The sequence below is a fragment of the Ammospiza caudacuta genome, chromosome 6 (assembly GCF_027887145.1).
Source record: "Ammospiza caudacuta isolate bAmmCau1 chromosome 6, bAmmCau1.pri, whole genome shotgun sequence".
In the NCBI taxonomy this organism is placed as follows: Eukaryota; Metazoa; Chordata; class Aves; order Passeriformes; family Passerellidae; genus Ammospiza; species Ammospiza caudacuta.
Window position 1 is genome coordinate 58,971,708 of NC_080598.1, and position 19,227 is coordinate 58,990,934.

The following is a 19,227-nucleotide window of genomic DNA, read 5'->3' on the forward strand; positions in this document are numbered from 1 at the left end:
AGGGCATCTGGGCCTTACTACTGAATAAAATCACCTGGTTTTACAGAAACTGAAGGCAGAAAGTGCTGAGCTTTTCAGTTATCACTGCTAGTTTAATGATGGCCCAGTAAATACTGCAGTTCAGAGATCAGTCTTGTCAAAACAAACTTCACAGGTGCCTTAAGAAAGATTATTCTACTGAGGCTTTCTCTCAGGCAATGTATTTTGCTATATCCTGCTGCACTCTATGACCTGACAGTTCAGAAGCAGACATAGTCCTTTTTTCCAGTGGTGACCTTTAAACTCACCCAATAAAGAGAGGAACAGACAAAATGAATTAATAAACTACTACAGTCACCTAAGGAAGTCACTGATTACAGCACATGAAACCAGAAAATTGAAGTTGCTCCTGGAATGGCAGATTCTCACTTCAGATAAAGGACTCTAGGGAGCTTCTAACCAGTGTGAAAATCTGAAAATAGATTCTAATGTTGCTGTATTGAAATGTTATATTGCATACAATAAGTGTGTATTTGAACAGAACACAATCACTAACTTTCATATACATCTGGTGAGGGGGAGGAGTGGAGCAGAAACCAAACTCCCCAACAGCAGATTATGTTAAAACCAAAGAGAGAACAAAAGCCAACATTATTTTTTAGCAGCATTGTTACTGACAATTAGCAGCTTGGATGCTTTGCTGTGTGTTTTAAGCAACGCTGCTTCTCCCTAAAGCTCAAACCTGAACAACATCACAGCTGGTAACCAGTGTTTCTGCAGCCTGCTGTCAGTTTGCTGCCTGAACTGCAGACCAGCCTGGCCTTCCTCCCTAGAGACCAATTTAATTAAGGCTGCAAACAGTAAATAATGTAATTTTATTTTCTTCCAAGGATGCCAAGCAGGCTCATCAGCCATCCTGGCCAGGAAGGCTCTCAGCCCAAGAACAAGGAAAACAAGCTGGCACTCCAAATTGCCTCATCTGTTCCACAGACAGAGAGATTAGCACAGGCCAGACAAACCCCCAGTCCCTGCATCTGCACCTCACACAGGCACTGCAGAGCACAGCTCTTCAATTACCTGCAAAATATTCTTTTGAAAGAAAGCTCACACACAATACTTGCCATCTCTCCCCATAATTTCACCTTTTCAATATTCATCATCCCACTCTTAAAAAATACAAACTAGTTACAGGGAGTATCTGACACTATAACCATGCTGCAAAAAAGCTGCTCTCATATTCCCCTCTCATGGCTTCTTGTTAGCCAGGGCTGCAAAATCCCACAGCAGGCAACTGTGAGCAGAGGTGCTTCCTCCATCAGGACTCAGAGAGGGACTTTCCAGGGACTGTCATCTCTGGGAATATCCTCTACCTGCACTGCTTTCCCTTTCTGCAGCTAAGCAATTTCTACAGGCCTGGAAAAAGGCACCTAGGTATTTGCTGAACCAGCCCTCCAACTGACCAATACAACCCACTTTGGAAAGTAAGAGGCACTTGCCTGCTCTAGTAGAGGTATCAGGAGACTGCTTGTTCCTCTCTGTCTACGTGAAGGAAATTCTGTTAATTGCAGTACACCAAGCCAGATGTGGCTCAAGTGTCTCTTCCAGCCTCCAAACCAGCACCCTTGGAGCATTCAGGCCATCCTCCATTCAAAAGCACAACAGCTGCACTTGTATGGTGCTACATGGCTATAACTTGTGCTAACTCCAGCCTGGCAGGACAGCACAAGGAAATGTCCTGGTATATCAAATCAGTTTGGGATCTGCATGCATGGGGTACCCTGACTAGCAAACCAAAGGCATACCCAGAGATTGCCATGTCCTCCAGCTGCACCTGGGAGGCACCTAGAGCTGGGTGCACTTACACCTGTGGTAAGATGCATGTGCTCTCACCCCATCGCATTCAAAGCACCATCACAGCCAGCAGCAATATTCTATCTGCACAGTGACTTGGCTGGAGAAGGCAGCAAGCTGGCTGCTGCTCTTGCTGTAGCACTGCAATTCCTACAATTCTGGTACTCATTTCCCAAAAGATTCAGCTGAAAACCTTTTCTCAACATAACAGAGGGGAAAAAAGTCAGGAAAACTCAGCAGCTTCAGAAAACCACAGGAAAAAGAAAAACCAAACCAGAGCCTATAATACCCATCATTTAAAATGTGACAGTTTCCATGAAACTCTATCAAGTCTCAATTATCAAATCTCAATGCCATTAAGGGTACTCCATGTGACACTGACTGGGCTGGCTGCACAAGAAGCTCAGATGTCAGAGCACTGCTCAAGGCAGGCTGATTGCAAAGGAACAGGGGTGTGTCCTCAGACATCAGGTTCAAATAAAGCCTGAGAAAAGGTCAAACCATCATATATCAGAAACACAATGGGGGTTTTATTTGCAACATGTCAGCTGGGGAGACTCCAGCCCATTCTGCTTCATGCACATCAGCAGTGACCTTGTGGGTTTTGGCAAATAGCCCAAGTTTGGGTTGTTTGGAACAAAACCAACAAGCAACAAACAGAACAGCAGATGACTTTTTAATTAGATAGAGGACTAATGTTTTTAAAAGCAGCCTAATGTCAACTTTGAGTAACAAGACCACTGAACAGAAATTTCTTTACATTCTGTTAAATAATGGCAACAAAATGACTGATTAATTATGAAAACTACTTTTTAAAAGCCTTGTGGGTGTAGCACAGTAAGAGTGACTAATTTTCCATATCATTCAATATCTGTAATTTGGATTTAAAATGAGATGAAAACAGAAATTGCCAGACTGTCTGTAGCATCTTTATAAGGAAGGTGCAGCTAAGTGAAACCCTACCCTAAAATCCATTATGTTAAAGCACTTTATTCTCTGCCTGAGCCATTGTCACCAATACTCTTGCACAATCTGCTTTGTTTCAAGACAACAACCATTCAAGCCTAAGAAGTTAATGCTGTGATTCAACAAATCCACAGCTACTTTAAGAGACTGCTTGTCATTTCTGTACTTCAAAGGGATCTGCTTCAACAGATCCAAGCATGAAGTAATGACAGCAAAGCCCTGAGCTCCAGAGTGACAACAGTGACAAGACTTCACCATGTAGCTGGAGCAAATTAAATGGATATTCTGCTGCAGTATGTCATAGGCCTCCTCTTTCCTCTATTAATCATCAGCCTCGTTGAAGGCTGAATCAAAACTGCCTCTGATCTGCTTTAGGAGAGTGCTTCAGACCAGTGGTTACTTTGGCATTGCCAGAGGTTGTCATCACTACTTAAGACAGACTTAGAGGAGAAAGAAGTCCATGTGGACCAGAGACACCAAGGAAACAGAATTCATGAGCTTAGCAACTGCATTGATACACAAACAAACACATCCCCACGTGTTACACATTGCCCACACACCTGGCACATGGTTAATTCCACAGTCTATCACGATGGCACCAGGCTTGATCCATTCACCTTTTACCATTTCAGCTCTACCAGCCGCAACCACCAGGATGTCAGCTTTGCCAACCTACAAAAGAAATTTAACAACAACAAACAACTGTGTATCACACTGGCAGGGGAAAAATGCAGAGCTGCTTCTGCAGCAAGTAAAATCAGGTTGAGCTGCAGTGAACTGTGCTCACCCATTGCCATTGGAGGCATGGAAGGGCACTCTCAGCATTTAAAGGTAGCTGCCAGTTCCTTGGCAAGGACAGATTCCTGCAGCTAGAAATAATGGCCTATTTTCACACTCCTACCCTGAACTATTGCTAGTCAACACTTCACAACCTCCTCTAACTCCTCCATGATTCCCAAGTGGATCACACAGGCTACATTTAGATAAAATTAAAGCCTTCTGAATATTCTTCTCTTCCTTCAAATATCCCTGCACATTCAGTGCTAGAAATATACCCAGCACTCATCAGACAGCAAGAACTCATCTTGCTCAGCCAAGAACAACCCCTGCACAGAACTAAGCAGCACTTCACTGGTGACAGCACTGTCTTGTGCTTTTCATGTCCAGGACTGCATAACACACAACTCCAGGGGAAGCTGACTGCATTTCAGCACTAATATTCATTCTGGGACTATTCAGTAAATTTGACAGATCCATGAAGCTGGTGTTAAAGACTCCAGCTAAAGCTCATTGTCAGTTCCTGCACTGCTTCATTCACATTTGCTTAGGAAGCTGCTATCCCTTGGATTTTTTTCCTTTAATCTTCAAGGGAGATAAACTATTTTTAAGATATCATTAAATATGAGCACTTCAATTTTTAATCAAGCTAATGATGGTCTTACTGCACAGCAACTTAACAGTGTGAAGCATTGCAGTGTTTCTGATCTACTTTGCGAGTTATATTCAAACACTCCTACTCCCTTTTTCAGCTTTAATACTTGCCTACAGAGCCTGGCAGTGCTGATGGCTCTACGAAATCCAAGTAGGTGGCAGCACAGCAAAACACTATTTCTGTCACTCTCACTGCTGAAGAGGGAAATGGTACCAACTCCCTGTCATAGAAAATCGACTGAAAAAAATAAACCCACTGAGAAATCATTTGGCCTAACGTTTCTCAGTCATTAGAGCAGACCACCACCTGGTCTTTTTGGTTAAAAAAATAATCAAAAAACCAAAAACATATGCTGTTTTGCCAACCCCTACATGGAGATTAGGAAGGGATGATTAAATTCTCAGCACTTGCTCAAAGACCACAAAAATAATAATTTTATTGTTATAATTAAACCCTTCTAATTAAGTGCCAAAAATAATCAAGATCCTAATTCCAGCGGAAGTATTTACACAACCACACAATGAGCACAACTGGGAAACCAATTCAGATGAAAGGCACCCCAGACCTAATGACTCACAGCAGCAGCACAGTACATGAAGCAGAGTGGCCTGGACAAATAACTGCAGGCTGCCCTTACCTCCTCAGCCAGGGTGGAGGTCTTGGAATGGCAGGTGGTGACTGTTGCGTTGTTCCAGAGCAGCAGGTCGTGCATGGGAGCCCCCACGATCTTACTGCGGCCGATCACCACGGCTCTCTTCCCTGCCACCTGGACACCTGCCCCACACACAGTCACAGAGAGCAAAGAGAGGTCACTGTGCAGCCTGGTACACACTAACTCAAGCTGCTCTGGAGTCTTGGTCAGTTTAACTCTGGCCCTGGTACTTCAGAATTCTGCTTTTCTTTGTTGTGTGTGGTAGGGAATTGCAGCTGGGAGGGAGGGAGGGAGGAAGGGAAGACCATTTTAACCTAGTTGTTCCACTATCTAGGGCAGCAGAGATGAAATGTGGTATCTCAGCAAAAGCTATGAAGCAGAGCCTCACAATGTGTGATTTCTGCACTTATTGAAGACTCCTGCACTCATGGATAGTGTATGGAAACCTCCTTACCTGTCTGCCTGATGAGTTCCATGCATCCCTTTGGCGTACATGGAATAAAGCAGTCTCCAAGGTCCCCTCTAGAGAGTTTCCCAGCATTGATGCTACTTAAGCTGTATTTTGAAAGAATAAAGGCCAAGTAAGTTACCCACCCTCACTGTTGAAGAGAAAATAAAGAAAAGAGGTTTCTTTCTGGAGTAGCTGTCATGCTCTCCAGGGGTGAAACCAGCTTACCCATCCACGTCCTTCTCAGGTGCAACAGCATTGGTTATTTTTTCTGTGTTGATGGGATTATCAGAGTCAAGTGGCAGCTGCACTATAAAGCCATGAACAGCTGGGTCTGCATTCAAAGAGGCAATGCACTTGAGCACCTACAACAGCAAACATCAAAAACTAATGGCTCACGAACTGAAATATGACTGATGCAAAAGAAAAAACATAATCTTATCTGGATTAAAATATACAAACTTTATGTTTAGCTTTTCCACCCAAAAGTATAAACCAATTACATTCTTTATTAAAAAAAAAAGCTCCTAAAGTCTCTAAATTTTACATGTAGGGTTTTAGTTTTCTTTAAAAAAACACAAAAACACCTCACCAGGTTCCAATTCTTTTTTCATTAGTTAGTAGCAATAGGCAAGTAGCCCTTTTTATACAATGACAGGGCAAAGATATCTTCAGCACAACACTGAAGTTATGTATTTTTTCATCACTGGCTGTATTACTTACATCAGCTTCTGTTGCTGTATTTGGCAATTTTATGTGATTGGCACTGATCCCAATCTGCAAATGAGAATAACAACAAATTATCTGATTTCTGAATTGACATCCAATTGATCTGGCTAATCTCTCTATCCAGCTAAATCACAGCTGCATTCTGTCACATTTCCCAAGTCTCTCTCCTGTTCCTGAGGTTCCAAGTCCTACAATTTAGAAATATCATTAAAGAAAGATTAGTGCTTTGCCTACTGACTCTGTCCTCTAACTGTCCTATTCACCTTTTGACATGAACAACATCAGCTTTGCTTGAGAGCACACTGCCTTAAAATACCAGCAGAAATGCCAGGTATCACCTAGGGAAAAATGCACTGATCTGTGTCCCTGCCCTGTTGTAGTAAGTAATGTTCTACCTGTGACAAGCACAAAGCAACTGCAGGTACCTTGTTCTTATCTTCCTACAGGCAGGGAAGATAAGAACAAGGCCAAGGGTCAGGAAAGACACAGCACTTGAGACAAATGTAATCTGTGATGATCACACAAAAAGTGGCAGCAAGGCACACTGCTGTGACCAGAGCACCCCCCTTGGCTCTCAGGTTACACACCTACACAATTCTTGTAACTGAGAATTCAGGCCAACACTGCTTTCTCTAATACTGGAAAAACTTAGACAAAACTGTTGACTTGCATCTGGTTTTTCATATTCAGATCTGACCAACTGTAGGAGGGTAAAAAGTAGTCCTAAAAGTCCAGGATTACCTCAGCAGCAGCCTTCAGCTTCATCTGAATGTAGAGGTTTGAATCATCTCGATTTCCAACCTAAGGATGAAAAGCACAGAATAGAGACCCAGACACAGGCTGAGATGGGCTTAACCCTCAGCTTCCTTGGATCCACATCAAGGAGACAGAGGTATTCCTGAATTACTGTAAAACACACTGATAGAGGATATGAACAGCTGGAGCTAACAGGAAAGTTCTTTCAAGAACAAGGCAGTTAAAGACAAGTTTCTGATCTCCTGCACAAACTATTTGTATCTGTTGAAAAACCTTAAAAACACAGTGATCCCCAAAGCAGAAAATACTGCCTGCCATCTGATCTGAGAAAGTTAAATCCTTAGCTAATTAACATCATCAGCAGGTGCTGATAACATTCAATTATCTGATTAAGGCTTTCAAAAACGTTGGGCCTCTTTGATATTCGGGAATCTTAATTTTATGTATGTGTGTGCTTTGATGGAGACATTTCTTCCCCTGCAGTTTTGAACCTTGGGAATTTTCCTGCCAAACAAAAACCAAAACAAGGACAAAGTGGTGCACAAAGAAAAAGCAGCAAGTGGAACAAATGCCTGCAGTTTTTGGCAGCACTGAGTGCTCACAGTACAACTGCATTTCAGGAGACTACTTCCATCATCCAGTATTTTTGTTAAAGGTAATATTCCTTCTAACCTTAAGAAAATAGGGGTCAAATAGGGAAAAGCTGATAAGCAAGCTCTTGAAATTCTCTTCCCTGGTACTCGGCAGCCATCCCTGGTTCTCACATAGACTACAAGCTGCAGGAATGACCTGATCACCCAGAACACATTGGTTCTTCCTCCTAGGTACAGATAAAGTGGCAGTCTCCCCCTGTAAAGTCTGCTGGATTTAGGAAAAGGTTTGCTTCACAAAGGGAAGAGAAGCAGGAGATGTCAGCAAACATATGTTTTGTGAATAAGGAATTACTGACTACAGGACAAAAAAAAATAAAGATTAACTGACTTATTCTTTGAGCTCAGAGGACACCAGACACCTTCCAAGAACAGAGCACATAATGTATTGTGTGCTACAAATAAAAACAGCTCATTGTCCTGACTTCACTGAAAAACAGACAGCTGCAAATACCAATATTAGGAGATGAACTCCAAGTCCAGATTGTTTGACAGCTTACAAAAGTGTCAGATAGCCAAAGAGCAAACAGGTTGTAAAGGACTCTGAGACAATCCAGGACTGAATACAAGGCCCACCAGGAAAACAACCCAATAGCACCACAAGACAGCAATTTTTCAACACAGTTTATGAGGTGAACAGTTCAGCAGCTTTCATCAAAGCACTACTAAATTTTTAAACCCTCCTTCCTCCCAAGCATCTGCAGACAAAGCTTCTGTAGAGACCATCCGCTTAAAGCTAATGGAAAGGAAAACCAGAAAAACAAACCAAAACAAAACACAAGCACAAATTTGTTCCTGGCATCAAAGAGGAGTGTGGCCTTTGTGTGCTATGGTGGTATTAGCACTGGAATCCACAGACAGGCACCAAAGGCTCTGCAGGGGCTCAAAGTACTGAAAAAGGACAAAAGTCGCTGCTCTAAGCAGCCACTTCCATTCCCTCTAGCTTTTGTGGACACACAGGTCCTTCCTGTAGCATGACACTTGCTACTGCTGGTCACCTTCTGACCTAAGAACAGTTTCCATCTTTTTATAGCTGCAAAGAAAAAAAATATGCCAAACACAGGTCAAACCCCTGTACCTGTTATGTGCTTTTTAGTGCTTTTATCTCTGCAAGCCTTTCTGGTAGACTCTAACACCTGCTCACTTCTGAGGGACATTCAATTCAGCAAAAGAATGTTGTTCCATCCCTTGTACTCAAAGTCATCCTGGCCAAAGGTAGTTTTAGTTTTGTTTGGGTTCCCTCCCCTCTTCTACCCCTCTTTTCTCTCCATGTTTTGACATAACAGCAGACCAGATCACTTAATAAACTTCCCATTTGGAGGATTTCTGGTACAAACACATCTCTGAAAGCTGCCAAACTTCAGGGCTCACTCAAGTGCAGAGATTTCAAATGGAGTTTACAAGCACTGCTTGCTCTTAACAGGCAAACAGCTTGATTTTACCATTTCACAAACACAACACTCCAACAGAGAACAGGGTCTGAAGAAAGAAATAAAACAACTTAAAAACCCAAAAATGTCGCTGGGCTCTGATACTTAGCAAAAAGACATAGCAGGACTGTGGCACCATCTCACAGAGAACACTGTTCCTAATAAAATGCTACCAACTTCAAGGCAGCCTTGATGAAGCTCATCAGCCTTTACCACTGCAAAGAAACTCATATTTTCTGTAGTTGGCATGAAAGAAAACAATACCTGTAAAATGGCAAGTCCTGGTCTGAAGCCTGGAAATTTCTGAGTCATCTCAACAACTTGCTGCTTTAGTCTCTCTCTCACTTGTCTGAAAAGGGGAAAAAATGAAAAGAAATACAAGGTAGAAGTTAATCACAGGGCTGAATTCTGATACAGTCAGGAGTTGTAAAAGTGACAGATGGGCAGACTGGCAAACATGCACTTATGCCTTGAGTACACAGCTCCCAGCAATCTCCAAATAAAACTGATGTAAAAAAAATCACTGAGACACTCTGGAACCAGGTTCATTCAGATTTATTTAAATAACTTTATTTCTTTGAAGTCTACATTGTGCCTCTTCATGCTGTCAGAGGATGCAAGGGTAAAAAAAAGATTCAAAATTTGGCATGGAAACTCTTGGGACTTCAAACTCATTTCTCAAAAGGAAATCCTCTTTTCACCAATGCTGTACTAAAATTACCTGAATCCCAGAGGCACCAGTTGTCACTGTCACAAAAGCTGTCCTGGTAAGGGGTTATGAATCTACAATGGTAAAATTCTGGGAAATAACTAAAAAAGCAGGAGGTACCCAAAGATAAAGCAGGGAGGAGAATGGGAGGTGGACAGGAGTGAGGAAAAGTCACCAAACCCTGGTTCACAGCTCAGGCCAACTCTTCAGTAAAGGCAGGTTTAAGGATACAGTTGTAAAAAAATCACAACTTTGAAGCAGAGCACTGACTGGTTGTTCTAGCTCAGATGTGAACTCACACCCAGTTCACCATGGAACATTTCAATAACGAGAACCCAACACTAAAATCAGCCACAGACAGCTCAAAAGTCACTGTTATCACCTCTCCCCAGCCTTGTGCTCCTCTCTAATTTCTCAATCATCCTCTGGCCCCACAGGCAGAATGCTTCACCAGGGAAGGGGAGGCCCAACTGCTCCATCTCCTCACCAGAGGCAGTCAGGATTCTGAAAGAACTGACCAGTTCTGTCCATCTCACAGGCTCATGGCACTGGAAGGAGCCTGTGGCACTGCACTGCAAATCTAAGAGACACTCAGAAGCAAAAGCCAGGTAAGCAAAACCTCACAGGACATGGGAGGCTCGACAGGTCTGTCCATGTGACCTCCATCCTGTGTCCCAGCCCCATTCTCTGAGATGAGAAGGTGCCACCACCACACTCAGCAAATCCACCCTGCACCAAACAGCCTTTTGTGTAAAACACAGCTCTCCTTGTGCTCATTTAGACTCACATCAGTATCACCAGGTGTGCTACTGCCCGAGTGGGACCAGACTTCCCAGACTGGAGCAGGTGCTGCTGGTGCCAGTTCATTAAAAATGCGAATGGCAAGGGTACAGGGACAGGGGACACAGCTGATGCCAGCTGGGAGCCTGTGATTCCTGCACAGAGGAAAACAAACAGCCAGCGAGGCAACTCCACCCTGCAACTGAGCTCCAAATCAGAGCTGCCAGAGGCAGGAGACAGGGGAATGGCAGCAGCACACAGCTCCTCAGCCCAGCAGCCTGATCCCAGGGGACAGCACAGCTGGCCCAGCCAGAAGCAGCCCTAAGGCTGTTTGAAGCCTCATCTCAGAGGGAGTCACAGCCTCCAGCTACATCCCAAATCATGCATCTCTCCTGCTGCATCCTGGATCACGTGGCCAGAGCTCTGCTGCACCTGAGGAGTGGGTTCAGAGTATTTATAGGTACCTGCATCTGCCCAAGTGGTTCAAAGTCTCAGTGGAAGTGACTGTTCTCAGCCTTATTAAGAAACCAGATCTGAGCCTTTCTTTGGCTGTCACCTCAGTAGAACACTTGACATCAGGAGCAGCTGATGAGGTCAGAAAGTCTCATAGCAAACCTTAGCCCAGTGTCACAGATATCTTTTGTGAAAAATCTTTTCTTAAGATTTTTCCTTGTGAGAAGTTGCAGTTTCAGCAACAAATGTAAACAATGGTTATCTGTTGCTGTAGAATGCAACAAGTAGATCTGTGATTAGTCTCCTGTAGATGTTTAAATTTACTGACTAGTCATGGCAGAGGTGGCTCTCGCTCTCAGTCTGAGCCAGCTGCCTTTGTTATTCATTCTTTTCTATTCTTAGCTTAGCTAACCTTCTGAGAACCTTTCTTTCTACTCTTTTTAGTATAGTTATAATGTAATATATATATATAATAAAATAATAAATCAAGCTTTCTGATCATAGAATCAACATTCTCATCTCTCTTCACCTGAAAACCCTTGTGACCACAGTCACAGCCCAGCAATTCTTTGTGCTTAAGTGACAAAAAAATCATCTGCTGGGCAGCAAAATCCCCAAGTGCCTCTCCTTACACTGCAGCTGTAAGCCCCTAGGGAGCACCTGAGCTGGCTCATGAGCAGCCTCTAACAACACAACAATCTCGAGGAGCATCACAAACCCCCTGGACGTGGCCAGTGAGTGGGGGCTGTGGGGAACTCCTCAAGGGAACTATTTCTGAGATCTCTGGTGTTCCAGTAAGTTCCAGTACTGGTTTGTGGCCAGCAAACAAAAAGAAATACAAACAAACATGAAATATTAGAAAGGGCCCCAGGTTTAGGTATTACTTTTATTGCAGTCTTCTCAGCTGAAGAGAAATGAGCCCACCCAACTTCCTCTCTGAAGCAGGGCTGTGGTGTGCTATCACCCCCAGCAGCCACAACTGCTCACACATGGCATTGCTGTCACTCTCCGTAATTAGGTGCCAGGTCACCTCCCGAAAAAAGGCAGCACACACACAAACGTGGTGCTGTCAGTGTGATTTTCTTTAGGAGCCTTCAATCAAGGAATCATTTGTTAGACAGCCACCTAGCGTTGGGTGCCACTGCTTCCAGTGCTCACAAACACCACACGGGCAAAGGTTTAAGAGAAAATTCAAGAAAAAAAGAAGAAATCATTGTTTTTCCCCAGAGCCATAAAAATTATCTTTGCAAACCAGCAGCTATTTAGTTATACAGTCTACAAAATTCTGTTGTGGACCTCAGGCCTTCCCAAAGATAAAAGTTCATATTGATAAATCAACACTACTTTTTACTGGCTGTATGAACATTCTTTTAAGTCTTCAAATAGAAAATTTGCAATTCTATGTGTCTGCTTCCCCAAAAGCCTTCTCTCTGACCCTAAGCCCCACGTGCCCTTCCACAAACAAATTCATGCAGCAAACAAAAGTCCAGGGTCCACACAGGTTAAGGACAGCACAAGGTTCTAAGCATACAATGCAACAGCCAGCTCCAGAGATTAAAGAACTTGTTAGCATTTCTGTCTGTGGGCTGCAACAGTGAACTGAATTTAAATTTATTAAGTGAATTTCCCAGTAATTCAGACAAAGGACAAACCACACTCCTTTAGCTCTGCTGGAAATGGAGAGAACATGGTTCCCATATTAGCAGAACCTCACACCCTCCTGTGGGATTATGGACTCAGTGCTCAGCTGGTGAGGACACACAGCACCACACTGTGTGTCCCCAGTGCGTTTCTGTTCCTCCTTTGAGTAACAGGGTCAGAAGTCTATGTAAAGAGTGCCAAACACAGGACCTGGAAACACCTCCTCAGAGACACTGATGCTCCAGAAGAAGCCTGTCCCCAAAGGGGAGGGTCTGGCTCTACTGCCTAGATCACAGATTCCCCAAGGGTTTCATAACCATGCAGCAGAAATGCTCCTGCTGCAGCCCTGCAGAGACAGCTGCATGAGGCTGATGGTCCTCCCCAGGTCCTGCTCCATCCTGGCCAGAGCTGTTGTTCTTGCAGCCATTCCTCCTCACAGCCACCAGCACTGCCACTGCTCCCATGACCAACACCATAATGTGGAAAAACAAACTTTCCCATCTCCAAACCACCATGGCACCATGTCCAAGGTCAGGACAACTGCATTGTCTTAAAATGCTGTGAGGGGACGGCAGAGAAGAATGTCACAGAACATTCCACTGCACCCAAAGGAGGCACAGAGGAGTCTCTCCTCAGGGAACTGACAGCTTGGCTCAATGAGTGGCACTGGGATAGGAAATACCTCGGGAAAGACCATCTGAACACTGCTGGCAATTCAACAGCTGGCTCCAGACATCATTTAGAGCTGGAATGACTTCACATCTCCCACCCTCTTGTCTCATGCTCCTGACACACTGTCATTATCTCCTAGGAAAAATGCCTTCTACTTTCTACCACTTCGACACTCACAAGGTTTTTTAACCACCTTATTGGCTGGGTCAGCACAAATACATGCATGAGCTCTCTTCAGACCACATAAACACACAAAGACATTTCTGATTTTTAAATACTTTTTCATCATGTCCAAGATGGGTCTGAGAGACAGCAATTGAGGCACTTTGCAAATGTGGATGACTGACAATAGAACAACAGAGTTTAACACAAAGCTTTGTCCCTAAAACTTGGAAAAGTTTGCCCCAAACATGAGTTATGAGACCACATTCCCACGCTGCAACATGCATGCAGGCCTGCTTCCCAAAATGGATACTTGCATATAATACCTACTATCAGGTGATTTAATCAGAAAACACAATAGCAATAGGAAAGGACTCAATCCACCTTTGGACCTAGTGGCTGCCAGCACTCCACACAATATTCTAGGCCTATCTACAAAGGTTTGCCTTCTGAAGGAACAATATTGGGAATTTACTCATTCCACAAAGGGGGCACAGCAGTCCCCAGATGTTCTTTGCCTTCCCTGTAAGCTGGTGCTGATGTGCACAGACCACACATCTGTGGCCCTGCTGTCCACCAGACAATGTTTTCTCCTCTCTTATCAACTCTTTAGAGCAGGGTTCAATTTTTTTAAACTGAGTCTGCACAGCACTGAACACAAGGGGTTCTTGCTCATATTTGGGGCCACCAATAGCACTGGCAGCTCACTTTAACTCAGCCCATCCACAGTGTGGGACCCTTCCGTGCAAGCCTGAAACATTGTGGGTAGGATCTGGTAAAAGAAAGCTCAGGGATCAGGGAATTTTTTCCATTTCAGACTAGATTTACTTGGAGTTACAATAGGAACTCTGGGAGAAAAAAAAAAAAAAAAAAAAAGGCCCAGACTGAAAAGGCTGAGGAGTTGTTTACTGCACTGTTAGCCCCAGCTGTAAGTTCAGCCTGATCAGCACTTCAGCACTTAATTGAGCACTCTAAACCCAAAGCACTACCCGGCCCACCCCTAGGAGCTGTGAGAGGGGCCAAATCTTCTCTGCCATCACAACTCATCAGCCACTCTTCCAGAGCAGAAATGTTGGTCCACTCCTGCTCCTACCAACCAATTTGGGCCAAGCCAGAGTTTCCCAAAGCTGGGTTCTTTCAGATGGTAAAGTCTGAACTCACTGCAGGGCACAAACTGTAAAGAAGAGTCACTACCATGTTTTGCCCTGATTATCTCTTTAGACAAAGAAACAGAGATTGTTTTTTCTTCTGGGAATACCAGCAATAAAAGGTGTAGAATACTGTATTTTTATTACCTTCAACCCACCATATCCTGCACACTTAAAGCACTGCTTTTCCTCCTCCCATCAGTCATTTGTTTACTGTGCTGTTATACAATAACTCATCTTTTGTAACTCATTTGCCAATGAGGCAAATTTAACTTGTAGCAAGATCTGAGGCAGAATTACTAAACAGCCACTCAGAGAAGTAGAGGAAATCCATCCTGAGGTAACCAGCCAACTCAGATTGATGCAGAACCCATCCAATATTTAATATATTTCACAAACTGTGCAAGCTTCTTGTTTGAAGAACAGAAGAAGACTAGATGCATTTTGATGTTGATGCATTAATATCAACACCAAAATCCTACAGAGAAGACAATGCCTGCTGTGCTCTCCTTCCCATGCCCAGCCTAAACACATTTCCATCCTCACAGGAAATACTCAAAGCCACTGAAATTGTCAATTTTCCTCTGTACCTGTTCTGAGCCTTTCAAAGGTGTGAACTGCCTTTATCACTTCATTAAGTTTTCCTTATTTATAGAGGCAAGGAAACTCTCTCAAAGTACTTATTCCCTTTACATGTTTCACAAGAATAAGAATGCCAATATCCACCTGATTTTTGTTTAAATAGCTGGCATGATTGGGAATTAGGTATTTTTACATCTATTTGGAGGAAGGGGTGCTTGGTGGCTGGAGGAGAAAGTTCACAATACTTATGAGCTTTGATTTAAAACACACACAGTAGCCCAGCTTTACATAGCTGAACATTACTTGTTCGATTCAACTCATTTGTCAATATTTGACTGACTTACAAATAAACATTTTTCTTGATTAAAGGGTAAAGTAACAAAACCCACCCCCTACAAGACAGTAACTGAAAACGTTTTGCAGCTGATACAAAGTCAGAGACATTCCCTTTCTACAACAGGCAGTTCAGTTGAAAATTCCTAGAAAAACCACATGCCTGTCACTTCTGCTGCTGCCACTCTTGGCCTGGAGGTGAACTCTGAACAGGGAGAATCCCTTGGACCAGCACTTCTCCAGGGGTCTGGAGGAAAGGCACAGCTGTCTCCTGGCTGGACAGCCCAATCCCTCATGACTCCTTCAAGAACCCCACCAGAAAAAGGCAGAACTACCTAAGGCCCACAGGCAGCAGGTGATGCTTTTGCTGTATTGAACATAAATACAGCACAAATAAAAGGAGTGAAGGACAGCTGAGCAACTGCAATTATTTTTTTATTCTGTGGTGTCTTCAGGTCAAGATTTGATGAGTCTGGAAGAAGACTTCAGCCCAACACCTTAAGAGATGTGCTGGAAGTTAATCAAACCTTTCTCCTGCATGTGCCTATTAAAAGCTCATGCCTCTTCCCTGCTATTTGCACATCATGAATGTCCTCTGAGAACTGGTAGTTTATAGCTGCTATTATATAGTACAGAAAACAAACAGAAATAAAAAATTTCACTCCTATATCTTTAAAATTAAGTAATGCAACATGCCACACCAAGGAAGCTAGAAGTTTTAATGTGAATTGTACCCCAAGTAGCATCTTTCCAGGACCAACTGCACTTCGGGGTGACTTTTTATGACAGGAAAGAAACCTACAAATCATCACCTACCCACCAGCAGCAAGCACAGGCATTAGAGAGTGTGCTGGCCCCAACAATGCCAAAAGCATCAGGTGGAATGAAGCATGTAAGACTGAGAGACTGCAACACACAGGTGGTACTGGCTCCAAAAATACCAGGTAAAAAACATGTAAGCAGCCTTTCCTCATGGATATTCACATTCAAGGCACATTAGGCCTACTTTTCAGTACTGCTCCACTGTTGGTTAGATGTAGCTGTGTCATACACAGCAATACCTAAGAGGAAGACTAACTGCTTTGCTGAGATTACTTTATACCTTTTCAAATGTAACCTTTCTACCCGAATTCCCTGATTATATCCACAGCAGATACCCAACTAACCTACCTAACCGAACTCTGTTTCCACAGAATGCAACAGAACCACTGCACTGCATTTCCCCCAGGATTAGGGACATTTATTTGGCTTTCTTACCAAATGTGTGTGTTGAGTGGCAGCAGAAAAGACAAGCAAAAGTTGTTTCTTTTAAAGACACAATGCAGGCTCACCTATACCCACGGCTTGCTAGCTGCGTAAATGCTGAAAAGTACAAGAACACTTTTTCTTTTAAGGTTTCCCAAACCTTTTATATAGCTTTGGCAGGACACCTGTGACCATTCAGCTATGTGTTACCAACATGTGAATCAACTTATTTTCCTTTAAAGAGGAAGAGTAAGTGCTTGTAGAGTATGAAAACAGAGCCCATACCTAAAGTACATGTTCCCCACTCCTGCTGATAAAGCATCCCACCAGCCCAGCCTGCAGGCACAGAAGCCGCAGGTCAGCCCGTGCCTTCACACCTGCCTGGGCTCTCATCTCATCCTTGCTGAGCAGCACCCGGTGCGTTCTGGGGCACTTTGCACTCTCCTTAAGACCTTTAACACCGTACTTCGTCCAGAAACTCCCAGTTTACAGCCAGGAAGAAGCGAGCTTTGGCTGCAAGCTAGAGAAAAAGCTGTAGGGTGTCTCCAAACCTGCTTCGTCCACAGAGCCAGAGTAAAACCCCCCAAGCCCCATCCCGCTGCCAGCACACCCGGGGATTTGCCGGGGCACCCCTCAGCTCCACGGCCACACCGAAGGGCAGGAGCCCCACAGCTCCCGGACTTTCCCGCACGAGGGAACCCGGCCGAGCTGCGGGCAGGGCGGGCGGGCGGCCCCGCTACGTACCCGGAGACAATCTTGCCGCTGAGGATCTCGGCGGGGGCCATGGCGAGAGCCGGAGGGCGGGCGAGCAGCGAGCCTGAAGAGGCGAGCGCGGCGGGGCTCCGGGGCGCTCTGCGGGACGCACTCTGCCCACCGCCGCCTCACTCCCGCCCCACGTGGCCCGAACTTCCCGCGGCCCCGACCCCGGCCCCGCCGCGCAGGCGCTGCCCCCGTCCCGCCCCTCCGCTGCTCCCTCAGAGAGGGCGGCGGGGCTGGGGCCGCTCCATGTCCCGCCCTCCGCGGCTCCCTCAGTGCAGGCGGCGAGGCCAGGGCCAGTCCGTGTCCCGCCCCTCAGCGAGGGCGGCGGGGCCGGGGCTTGTCTATGTCCCGCCCGCGGCCCGGCTGCGGTACAGGGGAGCGGGCCGAGCGCTGTGCTGAAATGGCCGCCAAAGCGGCCTCCAAAACGCCTCTGAGGCAGCGCTCCCGGGCGTGCCCGGCCCTGCTCCGCGGAGAGCGGGAAGGAGAGGGCAGCCCCGGAGGGAGCTGAGCGTTTCAGCTGAGCTGGGCTGTGCGCAGAGAATAAATACGGAAATCTCACATCGGTGTCACAATAATCTGTTCCTTGTCCTCTTGTGGTTCTTATAACATGTCATGCCAAGAGTAGAAATTAAGAGTAGAGTTATAGATTCACAGAGTGGTTTGGGTTGGAAGGGACTTAAAAGATCATCTAGTTTCGCCCCAAAGCCAGGGGCATCTTCCACCAGATCTGCCCAACCTGGCCTTGAACAGGGATGGGGCAGCCACAGCTGGGCAACCTGGGCCTCACCACCCTCACAGTAAAGAATTTCTTCCCAAATATCTAAATCTACCCACTTTTCGGTTTGAAGCCATCCCCCCTTGTTCTATTGCTACATGCCCTTGTAAAGCATCCCTCATTTGTATAAAAAAAAGTAATTTTAGTTTTCAGGATTTCAACACATCTGTCCAACATAGAGTTGCCAAACCAGTGGCTGACCAGAAGGAGGGCAATGAAAAGGAGGTTGGGACTGTGGCCTAAATTCATAAAAGTTTTCAAGAGTGAGAAACCGGTTCCTAACAGTGTCCTCCAAGGGATGTATTTGCACTAAATAATCCCATTAGAACTGGTGAAGGTGGTATTTTCCCATCAGATCCATGCAGTTGTCCACATGCACTGTTATTTGCATGACCAATGTTTTTCCTTACTCTGCAGACCAGTGCACACATTTTAGGACCTTTCTCAGAGAATTGTCAGTGGTTTTCTCACACATCTGGCAAATAAGTGATAAGCATCCAGCCAGAGCTAGGGACGGGAAAAGCAGTTGAATATCACTGAGACAGACTGGCCCAGGCAAGATAATGCTGTGACCCAGAGAACTGTGAAGGAACTCATCAGTGTTCCCTGCTAATGTCTAGCACACAGTTAGAGAACAGGTCCATGACTCAAGAAACTGGTGATAAAGAGTTTTGGGGCAGAGAACTGGCTGGTGGGGATTGATGCTGGGCTGACCCCACAGTGTTAGGTTGCTGCTGGGGAGTAGTAGCACATTCCTGTGCCTCCAGTAAATCTGTGCTCTTTCTGCTTTGGGATCTAGCAACATCTGCCACATGTTGGCAGTACAGCAAAGAAATGGGATAATCTTACTGCAAATCATCAAGCTGTGGAAATCAGGAGTGAATGCTAGAACAGCAGTGCTCCTGCTGAGAATTTGAGGCTTAAAAGGTCTGTGTGAAGTGCTTTCACATAGACTTTGGCTTTACCTAGAATGCTTAAGTTTGGAGAAACAAAGTATCTGTTCCGAAGAGTTTGCTGAGAAAACTTTCAATCCTGCTATTCCGTAATGTAATCAGCTCACAAAGGGATTTGGGGA

The 19,227-nt window shown here is 44.8% G+C and overlaps 1 protein-coding gene across 1 annotated transcript in view; it reads right to left on the reverse strand.

Moving 5' to 3' along the window:
* Nucleotides 1-17,524, reverse strand: part of MTHFD1 (methylenetetrahydrofolate dehydrogenase, cyclohydrolase and formyltetrahydrofolate synthetase 1) — a 40,501-nt gene extending 22,977 nt beyond the window's left edge. The window contains exons 1-8 of the mRNA XM_058808004.1: nt 17,363-17,524; nt 9,158-9,242; nt 6,799-6,858; nt 6,052-6,105; nt 5,557-5,693; nt 5,335-5,435; nt 4,866-5,002; nt 3,357-3,468 (exon numbers count right to left, since the gene is read on the reverse strand). Of these exons, the coding sequence (XP_058663987.1) occupies nt 3,357-3,468; nt 4,866-5,002; nt 5,335-5,435; nt 5,557-5,693; nt 6,052-6,105; nt 6,799-6,858; nt 9,158-9,242; nt 17,363-17,403 (727 nt within the window). The 5' untranslated portion in view covers nt 17,404-17,524. The remainder of the gene's footprint in view (nt 1-3,356; nt 3,469-4,865; nt 5,003-5,334; nt 5,436-5,556; nt 5,694-6,051; nt 6,106-6,798; nt 6,859-9,157; nt 9,243-17,362) is intronic.
* Between the last annotated feature and the right edge of the window lie 1,703 nt (nt 17,525-19,227).